At 32.9% G+C, this 24,836-nt stretch overlaps 1 protein-coding gene across 2 annotated transcripts in view; it reads left to right on the top strand.

The window, feature by feature from the left end:
• Positions 1–8,411: 8,411 nt before the first annotated feature.
• Positions 8,412–24,836, top strand: part of LOC118197101 (serine/threonine-protein kinase DCLK1-like) — a 219,236-nt gene continuing 202,811 nt past the window's right edge. Inside the window, exons 1-2 of one of the 2 annotated variants that reach the window (XR_015038507.1) lie at positions 8,412–8,650; positions 18,949–19,677. Coding sequence is in view for 1 of the 2 variants with exons in the window: in XM_085807611.1 (XP_085663737.1) it covers positions 18,952–19,677 (726 nt within the window). In the remaining variant the exon portion in view is untranslated. The remainder of the gene's footprint in view (positions 8,651–18,948; positions 19,678–24,836) is intronic. The other variant, XM_085807611.1, reaches the window with a different exon arrangement.

The following is a 24,836-nucleotide window of genomic DNA, read 5'->3' as shown; positions in this document are numbered from 1 at the left end:
ACTGTAGTTGAGACTAATTCGGATACATTGTGATTGGTAAAGTAAACAGCTTATCTAAAGAACCTACTTCAGCTACTATTCCAGCATTACTACAAAATAATTTGTGCAATAATGTAGTTTCGTTGCATTGTGCTGAACTTAGCGTAACCGAACTCTGGAATTTAGATGCCATTGGCGTAACAGACCCAACTGAAGATGTTAAACGTAAACTTGCTCACTCTGACACCGTTAAGCATTTAAGAGAATTTAAATGTTCTTCCTGATTGCCGATATGAATTGCCACTACCCTTTAAATCTGAAATTCTGTTGCCTAACAATAAGTCTATGACTTTTAAAAGCCATCAAAGAATGTGTCAACGAATTAATGAGGAAAATCAGTTAGATGACTATAAGGTAGTTTTTAAGCAATGGGAAGACCCAAAAGTAATTGAAAAGGTTCCTGAAACTAAAATTGATATTTTGAGTTATTATTTGCCCCATAGATCTGTTATAAAGCATACTAGCAAGACAATGAAGGTAAGGCTGGTGTTCAACGCTTCAGCCCGAGAGAAAAATCAACCGTCCCTAAATGTTTGTTTAAATAGAGGGACGAACTTAACTCATACCTGATATAATTGACAGGTTTAGATTGTATTCCGTTGGTTTATCATCCGACACTGAGAAAGCATTTCTTCAGCTGACTATTATCTCAGAACACAGAGATTATTTGAGGTATTTTCTTCCAACCCTTGAAGAACCTATGATTTACAAACACTGCAGAGGGGTGTTCGGCGTATGTTCGTCTCCGTTCCAACTCTCTGCATCGATAGAGCATCTCTTGGATAATTCTCCTGCCGAATTTGACGATGTGACCCAAAAATTAAAGCATTCGTTTTAAGTTGACAATTGTGCCACTGGGGTTCACGATATCAAACAGCAAGAACATTTTATAGTTAAGGCTACAGAAGTAATGGCTCGGGGATGTTTGAACCATGGAAGTAGGAAGTAAGATGGAGTAGCCCTAAACAAGTTTCTCCCGTACCCTGCTCTGAAGCACCGGCGATCCCTACGTGGTGACCAAAACATTGGGTCATTTACCATTGAGTTCAATGGGATTTGACGCGTTCAGATGTAAATATTTTGTAATTACGTCGTAAATATACATATAAATGTATATATTTTCTTTTTCTACAACACTTCAGAGTCCTAAGTATATGAAAACAACATATTTTCAAACAACATTTCATTCTGAACGGAATTAAATGCTATACTTTTCACAGGACAGTTTTTTCAGAATGGTTTAATTTGAATGAAATATTTTCACAAGTTTTCGTTAATTACATTAGAAAAAAAAATTAAGGTAATTTGATTTTATTCGGTTAAGGTTCAAAAATTAAGATCAAAGTTTATTGTATTATTAATATTAAAATTATGCATTATTTCTTTTCTATTTATAGAGCTTCTTCCTAAAATACTTTCTTAAATATGATATGATTTTTTGGCGACTGAGGCATCTTTTAAATCGAAAAATGTAAGTCAATTTATAATTAAAGCTCTAGTCGGTTCATTTTAAATTAGAGAATTATTAGGAATTAGCGAAATACTTTAAATAGTACTTGACTTTCTCTGAACATTTCTGAAAGGGAATAAAATAAGTTCTTTTTTAAGTATTATTTAAAACTTGTAACTGAGTTATTATAAAATGTAAGGGGAATAATTCTTTTAATTATACTTATCAGATTTTTTTTACCCTTCATTTCAACAATACATATTCCAAAACTCTTTATTACGTTCTTAAGTGCGCATCGCATAGCATTTGCTTTACAATACCTTTTAACAGATTGCTTTCCAATACGAACAATTCTTGCTTAAATAGTTTTATAACGTATTTGTCAACAGGATTTCAATTTATGTTTACAATTCAATATTAAGGTTATTATATATTTAGATAACATTTATAATCATTATAAATTAGATACATTTAATCATTAGATTTCTTCACAGTACTTTCACAGTTGTTTATAAGTGAATAAATTCTTCATTTCAAATACATTTATAAATAATTTAATGACCTGCGTACGTTAAGAAGCCAGCATAAAACTCGAATTTTCGAGAAAAAAAGACTTGCGTGGGAAACATTTAACAATCTGGAATCAATAAGAGGACCATTCATGATCGGACCTCCTTTGGCAGGATATGCAAATGTTTTCACCTCCGTCAATTACCCTATTTTGAAATTCTTAATAAGTTGTCTTGATGATGTAGCACGTTCGCATGGTCACATCATCTTGACAGCACATGGTACTTCCGCCAAATTCGCAAATGTATCCCTCTTCTGTTCCACACATTTGTGTAAAACTGTACATAATTTTACACAAATGTGTGGCTCCAAATCAAGGGAAAGCTAACTTATTGGCATATCTGTGTGTATATTTATTAATTTTGACGAGGATTGCAGCATTTGATGGTAATTTTATTTTTAATTAACTCAAACAAGTAAAACGAGTAAGCCCAAAGTGATTATTTTTCAGATATATAAAATTAAAACGATGAGTTTAAAATGGGCAGCAGTAAAGCCTCTCCTCTAAAAAATTTTAAAAGGTACATGTTAAATAATATATGAATGTGAAAAAAAATTTGTTTCATTTAAAACATTTTGGCGTTTGGAAAATAAAATAAAAGTAGCGAATACTCTATCAAGAGTCTCGAAAGATGTATACAATTTTAAATATACCGTAAGGTATTTTTCATTCTTTAAGCATACCATTTTTCTTAAAATCTATAATTTTGTAGTTCAACAGCTTAGAATTTTATAAAACAAATTCATAATCAAAATCGCTGTTGTTAGTTATCGAAAAATAACCAAGATGTGATTTTTTGCAACAATGTCACTAAACTATACAAATTGCTATTATCCATCACACTATGAATGTTTCTTTCATGCGAAAGTGTCCCTTTTTCGATTTGTATGGAACTGTCGTGTGTCGAAATACTATCAAAACCCTGTCAAGCGAGCTTCTAAATGTAAACAAAGAACACCCCATTTGATGACCCAAGCTTCAAAGCAGTGCTTCACTTCTAGCGCCGGTTTGCCCCTCCTTCCTTTCCTACCTCCGTGGTTTTAACCTACGGGGTTGGGAAAGTAATGTTATAGGTCATTGTATTTCCCGTAGTTCGGTATAACTTCTCTTCTCGGAATCTTATGGGATTTGGATAACGATACATTAAAATGTAATCTTAATTATTCAATGGATAATGAGGTAAGTAAACGTAATATGTTGGCTATGGTACATAAAATTTTTTATCCGCAGGGTTTTTCGAGTCCAACTACGTTGGTTACTATTACAGGAGGCTTGGACTATGAAATTAAAATGGGATGACCCCTTGCCAGACAACATTCAGAAAACTTTTCAGAAGTGGCAGGATGAAATTAAATATCTTGAGAAAATTAGTATTCCACGACATGTAGAGATAAATGAGAATTCAGAGCTGCATCTATTCGTTGATGCATGTATTGCTCCTATGGTGCATGTGTTTACATTATAACTGTAACGCCCGTGGGAGTCAAAATTCGATTGATCAGAGCCAAATCCAGGGTAGCGTCGTTAAAATCTCTGACAACACCTCGGTTAGAATTGATGGACTGTTGCATTGGCGCGAGGCTGATTCGCTCAGTATACGCCGCCTTAGATTTGCCTGATTTGAAAATTATTGCATGGAATGACTGTATGGTAGCACTCTGGTGGATTAAGAACCATGGTGATTGGTCAGTTTTCGTTCTGAATAGGGTAAAAATTCCTTCTCAGTGTTGGCGCCATGTACCAGGTGATTTAAACCCGGCAGATATGCTTTCGGGAGGCTAGTGGGAGAGGTTAGTTCATGTAGTAAAGGAACTGTTGAGAAGGACACTCGGTAACGCGGTTCTTACAACCGAGGAGTTGTACACAGTATTGTGCGAATGCGAGTCAATAATTAACTATAGACCTCTTACCTAGCTGTCCGAAAATCCGAATGATTTAATCCCACTTTCCCCAGCCATGTTTCTCATCGAGAATCGTAGCTTAGGTGTTCCCGATGTTGATTTCTGCGATTCAAAAGGTCTTCGAAAAAGGGCTAGACATCGTCAAAAACTACTTAATGATTTAAGGCATAGATTTAGAAAAGAATATTTAGGCCTTCTGGTGCAAAATAAGAAAGGTCCATCGTCAGAGCTACGGCTGGATGAAATTGTCCTAATAGGAGATCACATCAGAAAACGGATGCACTGTCCTCTAGCTAAGGTCATTCGACTAATTCCTGGGAAAGATGGCAAGGTGAGAACTGTAGCACTAAAGATTCAAGCTGGTACGCTGCTTCGTCCTATTCAGCGAGTCTTTCCTTTGGAAGTGCAGTTAACGGACACACCCACTGATCTCATGCACGATACTCTTTTACTAATCCTATTTCTTCTATTTCTAGTGATGAGCATTCAGATTCTAATGACTCTTCAAGGCCTCTAGTCTGGACACTGGTCGAGATCGATATCGGAAAACCAGTTGGGATACTCTTTCCACTCGACAGCAGAAGGGAGAGCTAGTCTGGCCCCTTCAAATTCCGTCGGCGGAAAGTGAAGTGGAAATTCCGTGCGGAAGTGACGTTTATTGCATAGCAACCAGTCTATCTCACCTCTACATTGCTCCAGGCTCAGGGGAAGGGGTAGTTTGTTGTCAAAGGGGCTGTTTCGCACGTGCTTATTACTGAGGATGGCGGTAGAAAAAAAAATCCGAGTTCGAGTAAATTGTTAAATTTTTCGAAAAAATACGCTGCTGGATTTAGTAAAGAGTATGGAAAAAAGAAATGGGGAAAGTTAATGGACATTTTAAACACAGAAAGAAATGGCCTTTTCAAAACTTCAGGTATGTGAAGAAACGTAAACATATTTTTATGTATGATATTTTGCAAAATGGAAATTTTCTAAAAGGTTACATGTTTGTAAACTATTTGTCAACAGAAATTTTATGATTAAAATACATTATTTTGTCTGAAAAGGTTATGCAACAACGTCATAAGTCAAATCATTGAAATATAGCACCGCGTACGCATGTTTAATATTTCTAATGAATTTGAATAAAGAAAAATGTAATTTTTAGCAACCCACGATTATATCAATAATTTTATTTATTCAGGAATTATACCTATCACGTAGCTACAAATATACTCTGTATCGTAGATACCAATAAGTAGTGAGTAAAAATATAACAAACTTTTAACAAAAGTAATAGGAAGAAAAATTAAAAAAATTAAATAACTATAGGTTAAATCATAAAACATATCTTGCACACACACACACATATATATATATATATAGATATAGATATTTTAACATATGGAGTGAAAGAAAATTGCAATACATATTCCTATTTATACCCTTTTTAAATCGATTCCACCAGTGACCGTGTGGTAAAATCGCTGAACACTGGTAGTTCGGTCCGAGGTCCAAATACTGCGAACGGGTTTGTTGTATTACCAACATATCTCTGATAACCAATATATCTGTCATTACCAACATATTTCTCGTAATTTCCAAAAGCATAAAAAATTAAGGCATACAAAACCTGTTTTAAATAAATAACTATATGTATATATAAATGTATTATAAATATATTAATATATGCAGTGAAAGGAAATTGCAGTACATATTCCTATTTATGCCCTTTTTAAGTCGATCCCACTAGTGGCCGAGCGATAAAATCTCCGGACACTGGTAGTGCGGTCCGAGGTTCGAATCCCGTGAACGGGCTGGACGCATGGGCGTCATTACCAATGTATCTGTCATTACCTAGCTCGTATACACATATCTGTCATTAATGACAGATATATCATATATATATATATATAAAACTGTATAAATATATTAACAAATGCAGTGAAAGAAATCGCAGTACATATATTTTTATACCCTTTTTAAATCGATCCCACCAGCGGCCGGTAAAATCGCTGAACACTAGAAGTTCGGTCCAAGGTTGGAATCCCGCGAACGGGCTGGTTGCATGGACGTTTTCGTGGTTTTCCCCATGTGTTACGTGTATACGAGCTAGTTTTCCTTAGAATGTCCTCCACGAAGGCAACCCTCACTTTAGGCAGATAGCCCTCGAGGCTTTGCCGTAATTACATAAAACCAAAACTAAGCACTTTTTAGATCTGAATAAATATACACAAAACTGATGTAATATCTAAAAGTAGACCACATTAAAAAATCTGATAACTAATTATAAATCTTGCATTCTAATATTGACAAGAATTTAACCGAAAATTATACAGGAATTTAACTTGTTTTATACAGGAGGTTCTAGAAACTATTGTAAATTGACATCAGTACAGTTAAAACTACTTAAATAAATTTTTTAACTCAAAGCAATTTAATGTAACTGTTGAATTTAGGATGTGCATAGTTTGAATTACATACTGCATATTCTTTAATGCATGTCTATTGTATTACATTTTTATACACTACAAATTCAAATAAAAGTAGAGGGAAATACATTATAATTTAAAACATAAAATTTCAAAATTTATAAATTACTCATCAAAACATGAAATTAAGTGATATATATACATTAGTTTAAAAATTACAATTTTAAATTAAAAGTATGCACCCCTTCTTTATATGTGAAATAGGAAAACACCAAATATATTATTTTTACTAAAATTTAATTAAGGCATTGGTAATGTAGAATAAATAAATAATGTAGAATCGTTAGTATCAAATACGTTATTTCTATAGAGAAATACTCGAGTTTTTCACAAATTTTAAGAAATTAAAATATCTATTACGTACACTTTCAAAAACAATCCGTGACCTCCGCCGTCCTCAGTTTAGCTCTAAAACGACAGTCAGAAACTTAAACGGCAGCTGTCTAGCTGACGGAAAAATTTCCGACGCGTCGATCTCTGTAATGATCGAGACGATGACACCAGACTCGCTCTCTGTCGAGTAGATCGCAAAAAACGACCCGTTCTTCTATCTCGACGGTGTCCAGACTAGGTCCCCAAATGACTCTAGTAACATCCTGCAAGGTGCTAAAGTGTCAAGATTTGGACGTGGGATCGGGGTGCCTCAGAGATTAGATCGCTTCGACCAGGTACTGTATGTCTTTGAGCCAACCTGAAGTCGACCTGAAGAGGGGAAGAACGTTGATACAACTGCTGCAGACAGACGATTATGTAACGGCTGGGCGAAGTCGACAGAAGGAGCGCAGCATTTGATTGGACTATTTCTTATTACTCTTATCTTATTCTTTAACTGCGACATAAGCGGGGAAATTCCCTTTTCACTCAGTTATATGTATGCACTTGACACGAGTTTTCCACTCGTGTGAGATATCCATATTAAAATCTTTATATTAATAGTCCTTGCTGTGAGTATTTAATTTGTAACCTGCACGTTGTAGCCCTGAGAGTTGCAACAGCCTGGGTCAGGCTAGCGGTCGGCTGCTGCTGCATTACCTGTCCGTCTGGGTTATCATTAACATTAACATTTTCATTATTCCCATTATCAACATTACCATTCAAAACATTAAATCTATAAATCTATTAGCTATTTCAACTAAGGAGACTTTTTCTAATTTCTGCTGCTTGCTAATTTATATTTGGCAATTTTAAACCATCGTTATCAATAATTCCTGAATTAGTATCTAATTTCCTTTTAGATTTACTTTCATCTTTTTTTTTCGTTTAACATAATTTGTTTTGGGGTGGAATTGCCTGAAGAGCAAGAAAAAGAGCACTTACCTCTGATCTCCGTAGCTTGCGCTTGCAGGACTTGTAGATTTTTCATCAGCGGTTCAGTAAGAATATCAGTATCCGCGACAGACCTGTTCCGTTGGTATGACTTGATAACTAGTTTATGACTCTCTATTTCTTTCTCCAAATCTATGAGCCTTTCACTATAGTAATCCAAATCCGTATCATTTATCTGTGCTTGCGGGGAAAGACCAACGCAGCTCTCCGTATTTGCAGATATCTCAGGAGGGACGCTATCGTTCATCCGTATGCAGTCATCGGTAGTCGTCGTCTCCGGCGGAGCGCTCATCATGCGCAACCTGCTCCGATTAATTTTGAAATTACTCAGTTTGATGAGGCTTATTTAAAGCAGTTGCTGTTTTTAGGGTATAAAGGGAAAATAATTTAAAGTGGAGAGATAATGGACTATTGCAAAATAAAGGTAGTATTTTACCGTGCGTACGTCTAATTTTATATATATGAGTAATTTCCTAATACATACGGCACGTACGTTAGTTTTTGCCAAGTACCTACCTATTTGTGCTCATGAAAAAGATATATACTTTTGTAATTTTTTTTGGCGGGGGTGTAATTTCTTTTGAAAGAGCTTTTCCGTTCATTATTTGAGACTTTAACTTCTTCTTTTGGCTGGGTAAGAAAATTTTTTTTAGGTTTGGCGATGTAATGGTGTTTGAATGGCATAGACTTTCTTTGGTAAAGCAACCCTAAGACTGCTCGTGGATTTTTGAGTACCACGAGCGGAAAGGTGGTGGTGAATCACCCCATACGGACACTCAGGGTGGTGTATCGTCTAGGTAGTTTTTAAAGGGCAGTCTTCTTGCTGTTAAAAAGCCTGTTGCTATGTTATATAGCGTTGTTTTTTACTTTTTGAAACTTTGCATTTAAATGAGTAAGTATAATTAGGCATATTGCGTCCAGTGATATTCGTTTTAGCATTTTCTTACGCATATCATTCATACAGTTAACTAAAGTGATGTTTAAGATAATTATCTGTTGTCCATACATCGAAATTATCCAAATGTAATGCATTGAGGGATATGCATATGCAATTCATCCAGAGCTTTCTTTGTGTACTACCAAATTACATTGCTGCCAAATTAAGGAAATCTGAGCTTTGTTGCTTGAAAATTCGTTCAAATTTTAATGCAGTAACTTCTGAGGTATTTGTTTGTTGAAAAGACATACATTTAAATATATGCATTTAATTTGGAATGTGTAACGCTGTAGGTATTTCAGACATTTTGCTCCAGTCCTTTTAAATCGTTGAGTTCTGTTTAAAACCTTTTATTCGTTTCCGCGGCCTATATGTATAATGCTTCATTATAAGAGTGACGAGTAATACGTATCAAAACTATGTAATAATTCTTATATGCATATATATTGGGGGTTTATTGTTATTTTTTGTGAAAATTCGTTTGATGTAATAAAATTTTTGATGCATTTATTAAACTTGTAATATTTTTAGATAGCTCAGTCTGGCTTTGTTGTGTTCGAATAGCCATGTATCTAGATTCTTATATGAGGAAAGTAAGAGATTGGTATTAAATGCTTTAAGATTGAAATTTGTTCCTGTATTAAGGTGTGGAATGAGAAGAGTATTTGTAAAAATGCTTAATTTTTCAAGTATTATTTTTTTTCTAGTTGCTGATGTGAATGTCTGTCTCATTGGCTTTTAGGTTTTTTTCTTGTTGAAATCTTAAGAGTTGAGTATGCTTAAAAGAAAAAAAAAAAAAAAAAGGTCCATGTTGCGATGATTTACAGCAAAGTTAAAAATATTATCCGATATTTTGCTTGAAATGTCTTACAATATGTATCTAGTCTGAGGATTTGGAAGATGTAGTTTATATTGGTCACTGATAGGACACTTAAGTGTCTTTTTTTACAATATCGGAGGTACTATTATTTTTACAAAAGTGTTCTTTATTTTTGAGTTGATCTGATTTGCATAAAATTCATTTATTATTCTTTTTTTTAACTGAGTATTTTGCAGCATTTTTTTAAGATTATGGGTTAGCAACAATATATGTATTGTAAATATAATATATATATATATATAATATGAAATAAACAATGTTTTTTTTTAGTTGTTTAACCAATACATATGCATGAATTGGTAATGGCAAAGATTTTCTTTACTTACAATGTATCTTATTTAAGCTTGCTCTTTAATTTGTAACATGTGGTTTGAGTCATTCAAACGTATTTGTGTGTTGTGTTCTTGTGTCCCTGGTTAATATATTCCAAGACTTTCCACAGCTATGTGAAACTGGAAGTAATTGTGAATACTATACAAAACAGAATGTTTGTACAGTCAAAAGTCGTTAATCTGGACTCGTCAGGACTTCGGCGATTCCGGATTATAGATCATAAGTTTAAATCTGGTAAGATGGCATGCAGAAATTATAAAATTAAAAATATGAAACCGTAATTTATGAAATAAAGAATCATAATCTAAAGGGTATCAAAATTTACAAAAAAAAAAAAAAAGAAGCTTAATATTTGTTTACTTTATTAAACATTTCTTTCAATGTAAGTTGTTTAAGTTGCTTCGTTTTATGTGATAATACTTTCTCTTTAATTCTATTAACAGACATAATTTCGGTTGATCTTTGGATTATGGTAACTTGGTGATTTTTTGGCAAAAATATGGCGACCAACTCTGCTACAGCAACCTCCTATTTTTTTTTTTTTCCGTCGCCATTTTGTCTTCACGAAGTAAAGACATGTTTCTTTTCTTTTTATTTACTCAACACTTTTTCCAACAATCTGCTAGCCGAATTACACTTATGCTAGAAATTTTATGGAACAAAACTGCTTAATCATGACGAATATTAACTGCAAAATTGGGAAAAAGTGCAGAATCGCAAACTCCTTGCCGCGTTTTTCAAAATCGCACATACACAGTAACCATGTACACATCGACTTATTTTTACTTAAAAAAAAATCCCAGAATTGCACAAAAATGGCATTGCGCAAACTCTTCACTATATCCATGTACACTGCTTTTTTCTCATAAATTAGAAAAATTTCACGAAAATGCATGAAAATTTTGTAAATCTTTAAACTCGGTAAAAAGGACATATATGAAATTACCTGATCACGAAAAAGTATATAACCTTTCCAAGGATGGACATTTGCACGTATAAAATAAATAAAATATCCAAAAACTTTTACCTCTAAATTATCTATTATAAACGTCACCAACGAATTTATAACAAAACATTAAAAATGATTACAAATACTTAAATTCTTTCCATGCACATTTACTTCTACTCAAACGTATTCCAAAATACTACAAACATGTAACTCTCAAAATCACGATCATTAAATTAAAATGTAATTAAATTAAAAAACACTACTTAAAATATAAATAAGCACATACATTAAATTAATAAAAAGTAGCTTACAATCTTAATTACTTGCCCCGTGTTGTACATATGTGGTGCACGGGGAGTCTCTATGTTCTCAAAGGAAAAAAAAAAAAAAAATCCTAATTACTTTAAACTAAATCATTGCTAATAACAATTTTCCAATAATAACATATTAATTTATTTACTCCTTACATTTAGAACAATGCATAAAAATAATATCCTCAAATAATTAAAAATACTAACTTACCTAATTTTCTACAGAATCTTGAGTGCATGGCGGATCACAAAATGTCCATTTTCACCAGGTTTCTTGCACCGCCATTCAAACTATCTGTAATATCCTTCCTTTCACACAATCTCATTTCATTCCCACATATTGAGCATTCATACTTATCTGCAATTAAGAAATTCTTTTCAATTACACATAAACATAATAAAAATTTCGGATTTACTTTATATACGGCCATGGGATCCAAATATTAAACAACACTGTTTCACAGAACATAGAATGAAACTACTGCTATAAAGTACAGCAGATATTTTTACAAATATACCCCCTTTTCCGATTAAAGAACAGTGATTCGTGCATTAATGTCACAGACATATCTCATGATCTCTCATTTCCCTCACACAAAATAATGCGAAATCGGAACCGAGTACTTCTCACATTATTCCCAAAGTCCTAGGTAGTAACCTTTATTGCCTCCAAAATGTCGCCAAACTACCTGTTACCATATTCCAAAGATCAGCCATAATTTCTTCTTCAGTTACAAAGTTCCGCTGTTCAAATCCTATAATTGATGTGTCGAGAATACCGACTAATTTGTCAATCGAAACTTTTTCGTTTTCAATAACCGTGTTACTTTCTTCTTTATCAGAAGCGAATTATAATGCTGAGGAATTTGATTTAAATCATATCAAAGACAGAGTACATCGAAATGAAATACTACATTTAGTAAGGAATTATAAGCCAAATAAAATAAAAACATCTGCCTTGAAGATAAAGATAGTGCTGACAGATTAACTTCCAATTCATTGTGCGCCTGGGCGTTCCCCCTTCCCCCCGCCGCAGAGCAGCATGAAATTTATAAACACATTTCATAATGGTTAGAGAAACTAAGGATATGCCTTTATCCATTTTTTTGCAGCAATTCCACTTTTTGTTTAATAGACTTCGAATACTTTCGCTTTGTAGATCCTTTACATATTAGTAAATATATATCAGAAATTCTATTTGACATAATCGAAAGTTCAAGCTTACTTTTATAAAATTGCTCTAACAGTCTGCAAAAAATAATAAGCCAGATCCAATTCGAAAATTAAGGAACAATGCAATCTGCAACATTAACTGAATTAGATAATTTTAGTTTAGCTTATACGGTCCGTTATACATTAAACGTGCATGCGTAAACGTATTATGCGCATCTGCACACGCATATTCGCAGCCGTAAAGGTCTTATGCGCATGTGTCAACGCGATGCATGCGCAGAAAGTTTGTAGCTTTGAGATCCGGATTATAGATTACTCCGTATTATGGGTGTCCGAATTAACAACTTTTGACTGTATAACATTAATATGGCCAGATTTAATTGCTTAATATACTGTATAGGGTTTAGGATTGTCATTGATTAGCACCTGATTCGTCGATAACCATCGATAACTTAAAAACCACATATTCTCAATTGACAGGTATGGGGTAAGACTATATTCATACATACGCATAATTCTTTTCCTTTTTCCATGTTTGATATTTTTAGTTTTAACGTTTTGCCATTAAGAACTTTTACTTGTTTTTTGTGAGGTATAAAATTAAACGACTTTGTTGTAATTATTTCATTGCTTATGTTATTTGTAGCAGCAGTTATTGTGCATTTTATTTCATTAAAGTTTGCAATTTGAAGAATTTAACAAACTAGGAAATCCAATTTATCTCTCCCCTTGCTGAGGGGTTAGCTAAGTAAATTAGGATAAATTGAGACTGTTTTTATTTTTATTTAAGGTCATCTAATAACAACCCCTTGTAATTTATTATTGTGCAATAAGATAAGATGGGAAGAAGCACATGGGAAACCAGAACATTAGCAGTTTGTGATACAGGTACTCTTTCATGCTGCTGTTGATCTAGTGAAGCATGGTTGCAGAGGCTCCATACTCTTTCCAGAATTTAACAGTTCATTGTAATTGTTTAGAAGAGTATATATACTAAAATAAAGACCAAGGAGTGACATTCTTTCATTTATAATTTTTATAATTAATAACAGTTTGGCGTGAATTACAAAATGAAAAGCAAATTAGACCATTCGGTACTTTTCAGTTTTGCCTGCGCAAATCTCGTCAAGCAGACTTTGTTGGCGACAACATACAGTATACACATAAAAAATGTTAACAAATATTAGTTCTAAGAATTTTTTATTTTGAAGGCATAAACATTTTAATATGGTTTAAAATTTTGTAAAAAGCCGATAAATAAAGACAATAAATTTGTAAAAAGGCATTAATTTAAGAATTTACTATGCTTTCATGGTTCAACATCCTGATTCGCCGATTCATATCACGTGACCCCAAGTGATCTCATATTACGTAAACTACGCTACAAAAATCTAATTCAGTAATTATCTACATTAATTTCAAGTTAAATCTTAATTTGGAATACAAGTTTAAATGCAAGAATTATTTCGATTCGTACGAATATCTTACTCGGAAATTATGTAAAATCGCAGTGCTTTACTTCGCTAGTGCATTCTCATTAGAATTGATGAATTTAACCCTTGATTTTGCCTTTTTATTTTCGGGTGAGTGGTGTGATTGTACTCTAATTGACTTAATTACTGCGAATGGTCTTAGGGCATAACATTTAACTATCTTGTAAAAATTCTATGTAATTGTATGCCAGTATTGAAAGAAACAATCAATCTGATAAGAAATGGCTACGACTTGTTTTGGAAATGAGGCATAAAAGGTTACCAGCGAAGATATTCCGTTTGGCATCAGTTGTACCATTGTTGGCGACTTTATGGATTGCGCCGGCAAAACGGAAAAGTACCGACCATTCATGTCATGGCGTTTTAATTGCCAAGAAGTACATATAAATTTAATAAAAAATAATAAATGGATTATTGTCTGCCTTTTTAATAAATAATGCCTCATTTAAAGATTTATCTACTTTATGGTTTCAGCATGGTGATGCTCCAGCAGATAAATCTGCGAAGCCATGTAATTTTTGAGGTATACATTTGGAACTAATACTATTGGATATGGAGATTCAGTGAATTCAGTCACCTGACTTAAATCCATTCGCTTTTTTTTTTTCTCTCTGGGAGTTTTAAAAAATAAAGTTTATCAAAGGGTCATATGGATCTGCTCAGTCGTACAATAGCTAGGAGTTTATGTGTAGTGCCATTTATATTAATAATAATATGTTTGTTTTTCATTTTCATGAATACAGTACAAAGTCTTTAATCCGGACATCCATAGTCCGGAATGATCTATAATGCGGACCTCAAAGCTACAAACCTTCTGCGCATGTGTAGCGTTTACGCATGCACGTTTAATGTAACGGATGGTATAAGCTAGGCTAAAATTATCTATTTCAGTTAATGTTGCAGATTGCGCTGTTCCTTAATCTTCTAATTGGATTTGGCTTATTATTTTTTGCAGATTGTTAGAGCAATTTTATAAAAAGTAAGCTTAAACTTTCGATTATGTCAAAAAGAGTTTTCGATTCTGCAGCTGTCAAAGGATCTATAAAGCAAAAGCATGCTTCGATTTTCATCAAACAAAAAGTGGAATTGCTGCAATAAATGGATAAAGGCATGAAGAAAGTGACAAAGAGGTTAGTGGAAATGAAAAAATTTTGATTGGCAAGTTAGTCGGTATTCTCGGCACAGCAATTACAGGACTTGAACAGCGGAACTTTGTAACTGAACAAGAAATTATGTCTGTTTATAAAATTAAAGAGAAAGTATTAGCGCATAAAATGAAGCAACTTACATTGAAAGAAATGTTTAATAAAGTAAACAAATATTAAGCTTTTTTTTTTTTTTTGTAAATTTCGATACCCTTTAGATCATAATTGCTCTTTATTTCATAAATTACGGTTTCATATTTTTAATTTTAGAATTTCTGCATGCCATCTTACCAGTTTTAAATTGATGATCTATAATCCGGAATTGCCGAAGTCTGGACGAGTCTGGGTTTAAAGACTTTGTGCTGTAAATATATTTTTTTTTTTTTTTTTTTTTCATTGTGTACTATCAAGCAGGAGATTTTTTCTTGCTCTGGTTTTTATTATCTTGATTTTACAATAGTTTTATTCAACAGTTTCTGAAATATCTAATTAATTGATTATTAAAAGCATTGTTCCATCTTTTATTTTTCTTATTATTCAAAAGAGTATACAGCGTGATTCTTTCATTTATAGGATTATTTTGGTATGGACTTTTGATATATATATTCTACACTAAAAATTAAAATCTCTTTAAAATTTTTCTGATAAAAATTTTTTATGCCAGCCTGCATTTTTTAACTTAATCCGTCAACATCAGAGACCATGCTTGTTACTTAATCCATCAACATCGAAGACCTTTTCCTGAGCTGATGTTGTATTTTTAGTTACAAAAAAAAATTTAATATTGTTCTGTACAATTTGTATATGACTCCTGAGTTTTGAAGAAAAGTTATCTGAAGCATTAAAAAATTAAATAGCTTGTCAATTTTTTATTGTACATGATTCACGCTCTTTGTATTTTTTTATCCTTAGTCTAACATTTTTCTTAAATATAATATAGGGACTGGAAAGGGGCTATGAAAGGTTAATTTCATAATTTTTTGCAAAATTTATTTTTTAATTAGAAAATGCGAGTGTGTAAATATTTGCATCATTTAAAACACTTTTTAAAAGCTGGGTAAAGATTTTGTGGACATGGTATATATGTATCTTGTATTTGTACATTAAACCATAATACATATATTTGTATGTAGTATCCAGTTCGTAGGTGTTATTATGTATCCAAAACTTTTAAATTTAGGCATCAGTGACTTTTTATTTTAATAATTGTTAATCACTTTGATTGCACTTTGTGTTGATCATCTTAATTTCATCTACAAAATGGCAATTATTAATATTAAATAAGTATGAATTTAGACCGATGCATTTGTATGCGTAAGTAATTACAGATAATGCAATTAAATGGGAAGTACATTATATCTTAAACTGAATAATTTGATTACAGTGAAGCATTATCAGGTTATCTGCAGTAAAGGGAGGGATGTTTCCATGGAAAACTTTCTAAGGAAACCTTGCTTATATTCTCATTTATTCATGTAAAAAATCCTAAAAAACCACCCAGTTCACCAGAATTTAAATCCAGATCCACTAGTGTTCAGCCTTTCTTATCTCCTGTACCACTTAATTTGGTGGCAACATAGAACATATGAATTCTTCCATTCATATGAATATATGAATGGAAGAATTCATATGTTCTATGTTGCAGTGTTGTGCTGTGTAGAATTGAACAAGTGGATCATAAGTGAGCCATCGTGAAATGACTGCCTGAACTTACTACTAAAGTCAAAAAATTTATCTGAGCAATAAATCTACTGGGAAATTTACTTTCTGTTTATTTTTGTATATGTATGATACATCTAATAAATTTCTAGGAATTCATTTAATTATTATTTGTAATTCACTAGGTAAATCTTTATCATATATACGTTAAGAAACAAAACAATTCGTATAGATTTATAATTGGGGGGGGAATTCATATCAATTTAAAAGAAAACCAAACTTTTCATTCATTGTAATGATATACTTGAATTTTTCAACCACAGATGCAATTACTATACTAGTGATTTTAAAAAAAGGGGGGGGGTCTTTCTTAAATTTTTGTTTAAAATTAATTAGTATTGCTATTTTGTTTTCCTTAAACTAGTTATATACATATAATGTTTAATCTTTGGATTATGGTAACTTGGCGAAAATTTGGTAACCAACCCTGCTACAGCAACCTCCTACTTTTTTTTCGGTGCCATTTTATCTTCACGAAGTAAAGAGAGGTTTCTTTTTTCTTATTTACTCAATATTTTTTCCAACAATCTGCTAGCCAAATTACGCTTATGCTAGAAATTTTATGGAACAGAAGTGCTTAATCATGATAAATATTAACTGCAAAATTGGGAGAAAGTGCAGAATCGCAAACTCCTTGACGCGTTTTTAAGAATGGCACATACACGGTAACCATGTACACGTGGACCTATTTTCACTTAAAAAAAATCCCAGAATTGCACAAAAATGGCATTGTGCACACTCTTGACTTTATCCATGTACACTGCTTTTTTCTCATAAATTAGAAAAATTTGCACGAAAATGCAGCAAAATTTTGTGAATCTTTAAAGTTGGTAAGAAAGATGTATATTTAGTGTCAAATATTTAAATTATTTCCATGCACGTTTAGGTAAAAAGAACAATACTTAGTATCAAATATTTAAATTATTTCCATGCACGTTTACTTCTACTAAAACATATTCCAAAATGCTACAAGCATATAATTCACAAAATCACTATCATTTAATTAAAATATAATTAAATTAAAAACACTATTTAAAATATAAATAAACACATACATTAAATTAATAAAAATTAGGGTTAATCTTTGGATTATGGTAACTTAGCGATTTTTGGTGAAAATTTGGCGACCAACCCTGCTGCTGCAGCAACCTGCTAGTTTTGTTTTGGACGCCATTTTGCTTTCACGAAATAAAGGCTTTTTTTTTTTTTACTCAACACTTTTTCCGACAATCTGCTAGCCGAATTACGCTTATACTAGAACTTTTATGAAACAAAAATGCTTAATCGTGACGAAGATTAGGTGCGAAATTGGGAGAAAGTGCAGAATCGCCCACTGCTTGCCGCATTTTTAAGAATTGCACATACACGGTATCATCCATGTACACGTCGACCTATTTTCACTTAAAAAAAATATCCCAGAATTGCACAAAAATGGCATTGCGCACACTCTTGACTTTATCCGTGTACACTGCTAAAGTCCTAGCTAGTAACCTTTATCGCCTTACCAAAATGTTGCCAAACTATCTGTTACCATATTCCAAAGATTAGCCCATATAATATTTAAATACTTGTTATTTAACATTAAATTAAAGATTAATTTGCTAAATTAAGAAAAGAAATCTAAGATTTAACAATGTCTCGTTTCTTAATGAGACATTACTGTTCTGTTATCAGGACTGGATTCAGAAATGTGTGAACGTGTGGTTTGTATGTATGTGCTTATATGAGTATATTCATTCCTACTTACATATATACATTTGTACATGAACACGCAAACTGACCCAGTGTCTAACAGTTAGTAAGAGATATTATCTGTGAAGCTTTCTTTTATAAAGTAATTTTCTCTCTTCTTTTGCTGTTTCTGTTGTTAATATTGTTACCCTATCAGACTCGTATTTTTTAAAGCTGTCATTTAATTACTTCAGATGTAAGTTAGCCAAATAGAGCCTGAGTGGCTCAAACTGTCAAATGCTGATAGTTGTGTAGTTCCTTTTGAGTTCTGTTATAATCAGTTAAACATGTAGTCTTCATGGCAGTTTTATAATTTTCTTCATAGGTAATATGAATTGGTTTCACTCAGGAAGTCGAATAAAGAAAAATCCTCTTTAGGCAGATAGCTTTCAAGTACTTTGCTGTAATGAATTAATATAAACCGAGATCACTTGATATTTATTATGTATAGATGCATTAAGTACTTTTCATAGCTTTGTTATATCTCTCTTATATTTTATCCTTTTTCTTCATTTTTAGGTCATGGCTACAAGTACTGAAAATGAGCATTTCACTGCCTCTCCAGGTAGAGTAGAAGAATTGCATACCCCATCGGAAGAGAAAAAAGATGAAGGGTACCGTACATCACGGAGTGGTAGAGTAAGCCCTACTCACAGTGCGCAGGGTCTCATGCGGACAAGTCTAAAGAAATTAATTCAAGAAAAAAAAGCAAAAAAAGTGCGATTTTTTCGGAATGGTGATAAATTTTTTAAGGGCCTTCTGTACGTTCTATCCGTTGAACGTATTCGGTCATTTGATTCTCTTTTGGAAGATCTTACAAGGGTTCTGGTTGACAAAGTGAACTTGCCAAAAGGTGTGCGATACATATTTAGCATTGATGGAAAAGAGAAAATTTTATCTCTTGAACATCTTGTTGAAGGGAGCAGTTATGTATGTTCTTCAACTGATCATTTTATTAAATTAGATTATTTAAAAAATGAGAAACCTCATTGGAGTGTTACAAAAAAATTAGATGAAAATGTGTCCAGTAAGTGGGAGATTGATGGTTTAAACAGAGAATCTAGAGACTTTATTCGGCCGAAATTAGTTACAATTATTAGGAATGGTGTCAAACCCAGGAAAGCTGTTCGTATCTTACTCAACAAAAAAACTGCTCATTCTTTTGATCAAGTGTTAAATGATATTACAGATGCCATAAAACTGGATACAGGAGCTGTTCGTAAAGTTTTCACCCTTACAGGAAAGCAAGTAAGTAACGAAATTAACTTACTATAATCTTTGAATTTTGTTCCTGATTCGTTTGTTAGTGAATTACTTAATACAGTCAAAAGTCGTTAATCCGGACTCGTCGGGACTTCGGCGATTCCGGATTAACGATTTTTCCGGATTATAGGTCATCAGTTTAAATCTCGTAAGATGGCATGCAGAAATTCTAAAATTAAAAATATGAAACCGTAATTTATGAAATAAAGAACAATTATGATCTAAAGGGTATCAAAATTTACAAAATTTAAGCTTTTTTTAAAGCTTAATATTTATTTGTTTACTTTATTAAACATTTTTTTCAATGTAAGTTGTTTAAATTGCTTCATTTTATGTAATAATACTTTCTCTTTAATTCTATAAACAGACATAATTTCTTGTTCAGTTACAAAGTTCCGCTGTTCGAGTCCCATTAATTGCTGTGCTGAGAATACCGACTAACTTGTCAATCGAAATTTTTTCGTTTTCACTAACCTCTCTGTTACATTCTTCATGTCTGTATCCATTTTTTGCAGCAATTCCACTTTTTGTTTGTTGGACATCGAAACATACTTTCGTTTTGTAGATCCTTTTGAAGTTCCAGCATCGGAAATTCTATTTGACATAATCGAAAGTTCAAGTTTACTTTTATAAAATTGCTCTTACAGTCTGCAAAAAATAATAAGCGGGATCCAATTCGAAGATTAAGGAACAACGCAATCATTAACATTAACTGAGATAGATAATTAGATAATTTTAGCTTACACCGTCCATTATACATTAAACGCGCAGGCGAAAAGGTATTCTGCACTTGCGCACACGCATATGCGCAGTAGTCAAGGTCTTGCGCGCACGCATAAAACGTCTGTGCGCATGTGCCAACGCGGCGCATGCGCAGAAAGTTTTTAGCTTTGAGGTCCGGATTATGGGTGTCCGAATTAACGACTTTTGACTGTATTATCTTATTTGTCCATTATTTGGAATATAATTTAGATTTTTTTGTAAAGCCTTTTATTGATTGTGATGATTTTTAAGTCAAGAATTATATGTGTGTGTTCAGTATCAAATCATGTGCAAGTTTTTTAAACTGTTCATAAAGCGACTTTTGGCATAAATCTTAAATGAAACTTTAGATCAGTTTTGAGAGTGATGTTCCTTAAGTCTTTGTCATTTTTATCAGACTTGCTTGCCAGGTATCAAGTAAGTTACTGAGAACGTATTTATTACATACACATTTGTATGCCACATAGATAGAAAAAGAAAATCTAACAGAAAATAAAATTTGGGTTGGAGTAGATTTAAGGGTGCCCCTTGTATTATCATGAAGTTGTTTCATTTATCGCCAAGTTGTTGTTACATTTATGATAACCTGAGGAGTTGAATGTTATGGAAGCCCTATTTTGATGTAATTGGTTGCATGATTGCAGTGAATTTGAATGATGGGAGAAGATTTGTAAGGGCTTGTGGTGTGTGTTGGTTAGGAAGTTTGTTCCTTGTTTTGTGGTTTAGATGGTAAAATGGCTGAGTGTGCTGAGATTAATTTGAAGTTTCTGTACAATTTGGTATGAAAGGGGAAAAGAGCATTAATTGACTGGTGTGTAAATGAAGGTTTAGTTAGTAGCCATTATAAGTGTCCTATTTATAGGAAGGAAATGAGTATGATTGAACGCCAGAGGATATTTTTTACTCTTATCTTTGCGAATTTATGTGGCTGTGGTGATACGAGTATACAGATTCTAGTTCAGATAATTTTAAGAAGTTTCTGGATGCTGTTAAGGAATTTTGTTTGACTGAAGACAGGAAAATTTGTAAGTAAAGTAAATGGATATTTCAGTTAAAATTTACTCTGTGGTACCCCTTGTGAATCATCTGTTTTTTTCTCCGCAAAATCGCCGCCAGAAAGCATCGGTACCATCTAACCAATTTCAAGATGGTGCCGATCCTTCCGCCCGCTACACAAACCCAAAACAAGAAGTCAAGGACTTAATACAAATTTTGTGTCCATGTACACATTGACCTATTTTAACTTAAAAAAAAAAGTCAGAAAATTGCACAAACTAGGCATTAGGCTGCCTTAACTTTGTTGATGTACACATCGATCTATTTTCACTTAAACAAAAGCAGGAAGCTAAAACAAAATTAAAACTATCATGTGAACCAGAAAAAATTCGCCACTGTCTTAACACTTGGAGATGAACAAATAACCAAAAATATATAGAGATCAATAAATAACCCAAAATTCATATTTCCTAACTTAAAAACATTAAACAACAAATCTTTTAACAAAAATTAACACACAGAGATGAATAAGTAAATGAAACACTAATTTTTAACATACCTTTTTTTCGCATGCATACATTCGCGCTTTCCACCACCATCTTCTCCGTCCTCCACGTAAGCAATTCAATTAAATTTTTTGTTGCTTCGGCTCATCCACTGTTAATGGCAGATAAGTTCGTATAATAGCATCCAAGAAGGCCATAAATAATTTTTTTTTTCTTCCCTGGGCCTTCTTGCGCCACACATATTTGGCCAAATAATAGGCCAACTTGCCCTCCCAATAAACTGCGCTCCATGTTTTTTCTGTTCTATTAATGCTGGCACCTGTATCTGAATTGCAGACTATGATTTACTGTTAGGTGTCCAAAGTCGTCATCTGAAAGGCAATTCTATGCTATGTATGTATGTAAACCAAGGGGTGCCATACAGTAAAGATCAACCCATATTTTCTTTATGTAGTGCTAAGATGATTTTCCTTTTTTCTGTTATTTGATTGTTTAAAATGTAGTTTATTCAGATTATATATTTTTTGTTGGCTGCTCCTATGACTTTTTAAGTGAAAATAGATTGATGTGTACATGGACGAAGTCAAGGGAGTGCACAATGACAAGCTTGTGCAATTCTCCAATTTTTTTACGTGAAAATAGGTCGATGTGTACCAAAAATCCCTGCTACACAAAGCCAAAATAACAAAACAAAGAATTGCACAAACTCGGTATCCATATACTGCCAAAAGGTGTCAATTTTCACCAAGGGGCACCTGTAAATATATTTTTACCAAAATTTGTTGTGCTGTGAAACAGACTAGTCTAATCAAAAAGGTGCTGTGGGAGACAAAATTCGGAGGCGGGTTTAATTTTCTTTTGGGGGTAAGAAAATTCATGTGCTGTATTTTGTCATCCTTAATATAGCTTCCCCAGATTTAAAAAAGCAGCATTTGTGTGAAATTGCTTGCAAGCCGAAAACGTAAAGAAAAAAAAAAAAAAAAAAAAAAAAAGAAGGAAGAAAGAAAGAAAGAAATTATATTATTATATTATATTATTAATTATATTAATTATATTATATTATAAGGAAAAAATGTTATATTTGGGAAAATGCTTTGGACATTCTCTTACTAAATGTAGTATTTCATCTCGATGTAGTCCGTCTTTGACATGATTTAAATCAAATTCCTCGTCATTATAAATATCACGAATACACATCAAATAGTTTTCTAGTTGCAATTTTCTAATTGTGACTATGCGTAATGTATGCTTTACGCATGCACGCATTGAAAGAAATGTTTAATAAAGTAAACAAATAAATATTAAGCTTTTTTTTGTAAATTTTTATACCCTTTAGATCATAATTACTTTTTATTTCATAAATTAGAGTTTCATATTTTTAATTTTATAATTTCTGCATGCCATCTTACCAGATTTAAACTAATGATCTATAATCTGAAAAATCCGGAATCGCCGAAGTCCCCACAAGTCTGGATTAAAGACTTTGACTCAGGGGCGTAGCTAGTTTCCAGCGCCCGGAGACAACTGAAGAATTTGTGCCCCTTTCTGTGTGCGAAGAATGGAAAACATTTCGTCAAAAAATTTCGTAGCATCAATTTGGAGCCCCTTGAATGCTGCGCCCGGGGATAGATGTCCCCCTTGCCCCACCCTAGCTACGCTACTGCTTTGACTGTTTATAAGGTATGAACCAGTGTATATAAAGTGTGCACAGAAATAACATTTATGAACTGTTTTTAACCACTGAAACCAAAAAGAGAGCTAATACGCTGTTCATCATGAATTGTTGGCTGTGACAATAGTTCATTCAGTCAGAGATATGGTTATGAAAAAATACAGTCAAAAGTCGTTAATTCGGACACCCATAATCCGTACCTCCAAGCTACAAACTTTCTGTGCATGCCTTGCGTTGACGCATGCACGTAAGACCTTTATGGCTGCGAATACACGTGTGTGCATGCGCAAAATACGTTTACGAATGTGCGTTTAATGTATAACGGACGGTATAAGCTAAGCTGAAATTATCTAATTCAGTTAATGTTGCAGATTGCATTGTTCCTCAATCTTCGAATTGGATTCGGCTTATTATTTTTTGCAGACTGTTAGAGCAATTTTATAAAAGTAAGCTTGAACTTTCGATTATGTCAAATAGAATTTCTGATGTATATTTACTAATATGTAAAGGATCTACAAAGCGAAAGTATGTTTCGAAGTCCATTAAACAAAAAGTGGAATTGCTGCAAAAAATGGATAAAGGCATATCCTTTGTTTATCTAAACTTTGTTTATCTTTAACGCCGCAGCGCGCAATGAATTGGAAGTTGATCTGTCAGCACTATCCTTATCTTCAGGGCAGATGTTTTTATTTTATGTGGCTTATAATTCCTTACTAAATGTAATATTTCATCTCGATGTACTCCGTCTTTGATATGATTTAAATCAGATTCCTCGTCATTATAATTCGCTTCCAATAGCGAAGAAAGTGACAGAGGTTATTGAAAACAAAAAAATTTCGATTGACACATTAGTCGGTATTCTCGACACAGCAATTATAGGACTTGAACAGCGGAACTTTGTCACTGAACAAGAAATTATGTCTGTTTATAGAATTAAAGAGAATGTATTATCAGATGAAAAACAAAGCAACTTAAACAGCTTACGCTGAAAGAAATGTTTAATAAAGTAAACAAATAAATATTAAGCTTTTCTTTGTAATTTTTAATACCCTTTAGATTATAATTGTTCTTTATTTCATAAATTACGGTTTCATATTTTTAATTTTATAATTTCTGCATGCCATCTTACCAGATTTAAACTGATGATCTAGAATCCGGAATCGCCGAAGTCCCGACGAGTCCGGATTAACGACTTTTGACTGTATTTT

Source organism: Stegodyphus dumicola, chromosome X1, assembly GCF_044657685.1.
Source record: "Stegodyphus dumicola isolate Sdum_Otavi_A_Nest chromosome X1, ASM4465768v1".
Lineage (NCBI taxonomy): Eukaryota > Metazoa > Arthropoda > Arachnida > Araneae > Eresidae > Stegodyphus > Stegodyphus dumicola.
This window is presented reverse-complemented; position numbering and strand designations above follow the sequence as displayed.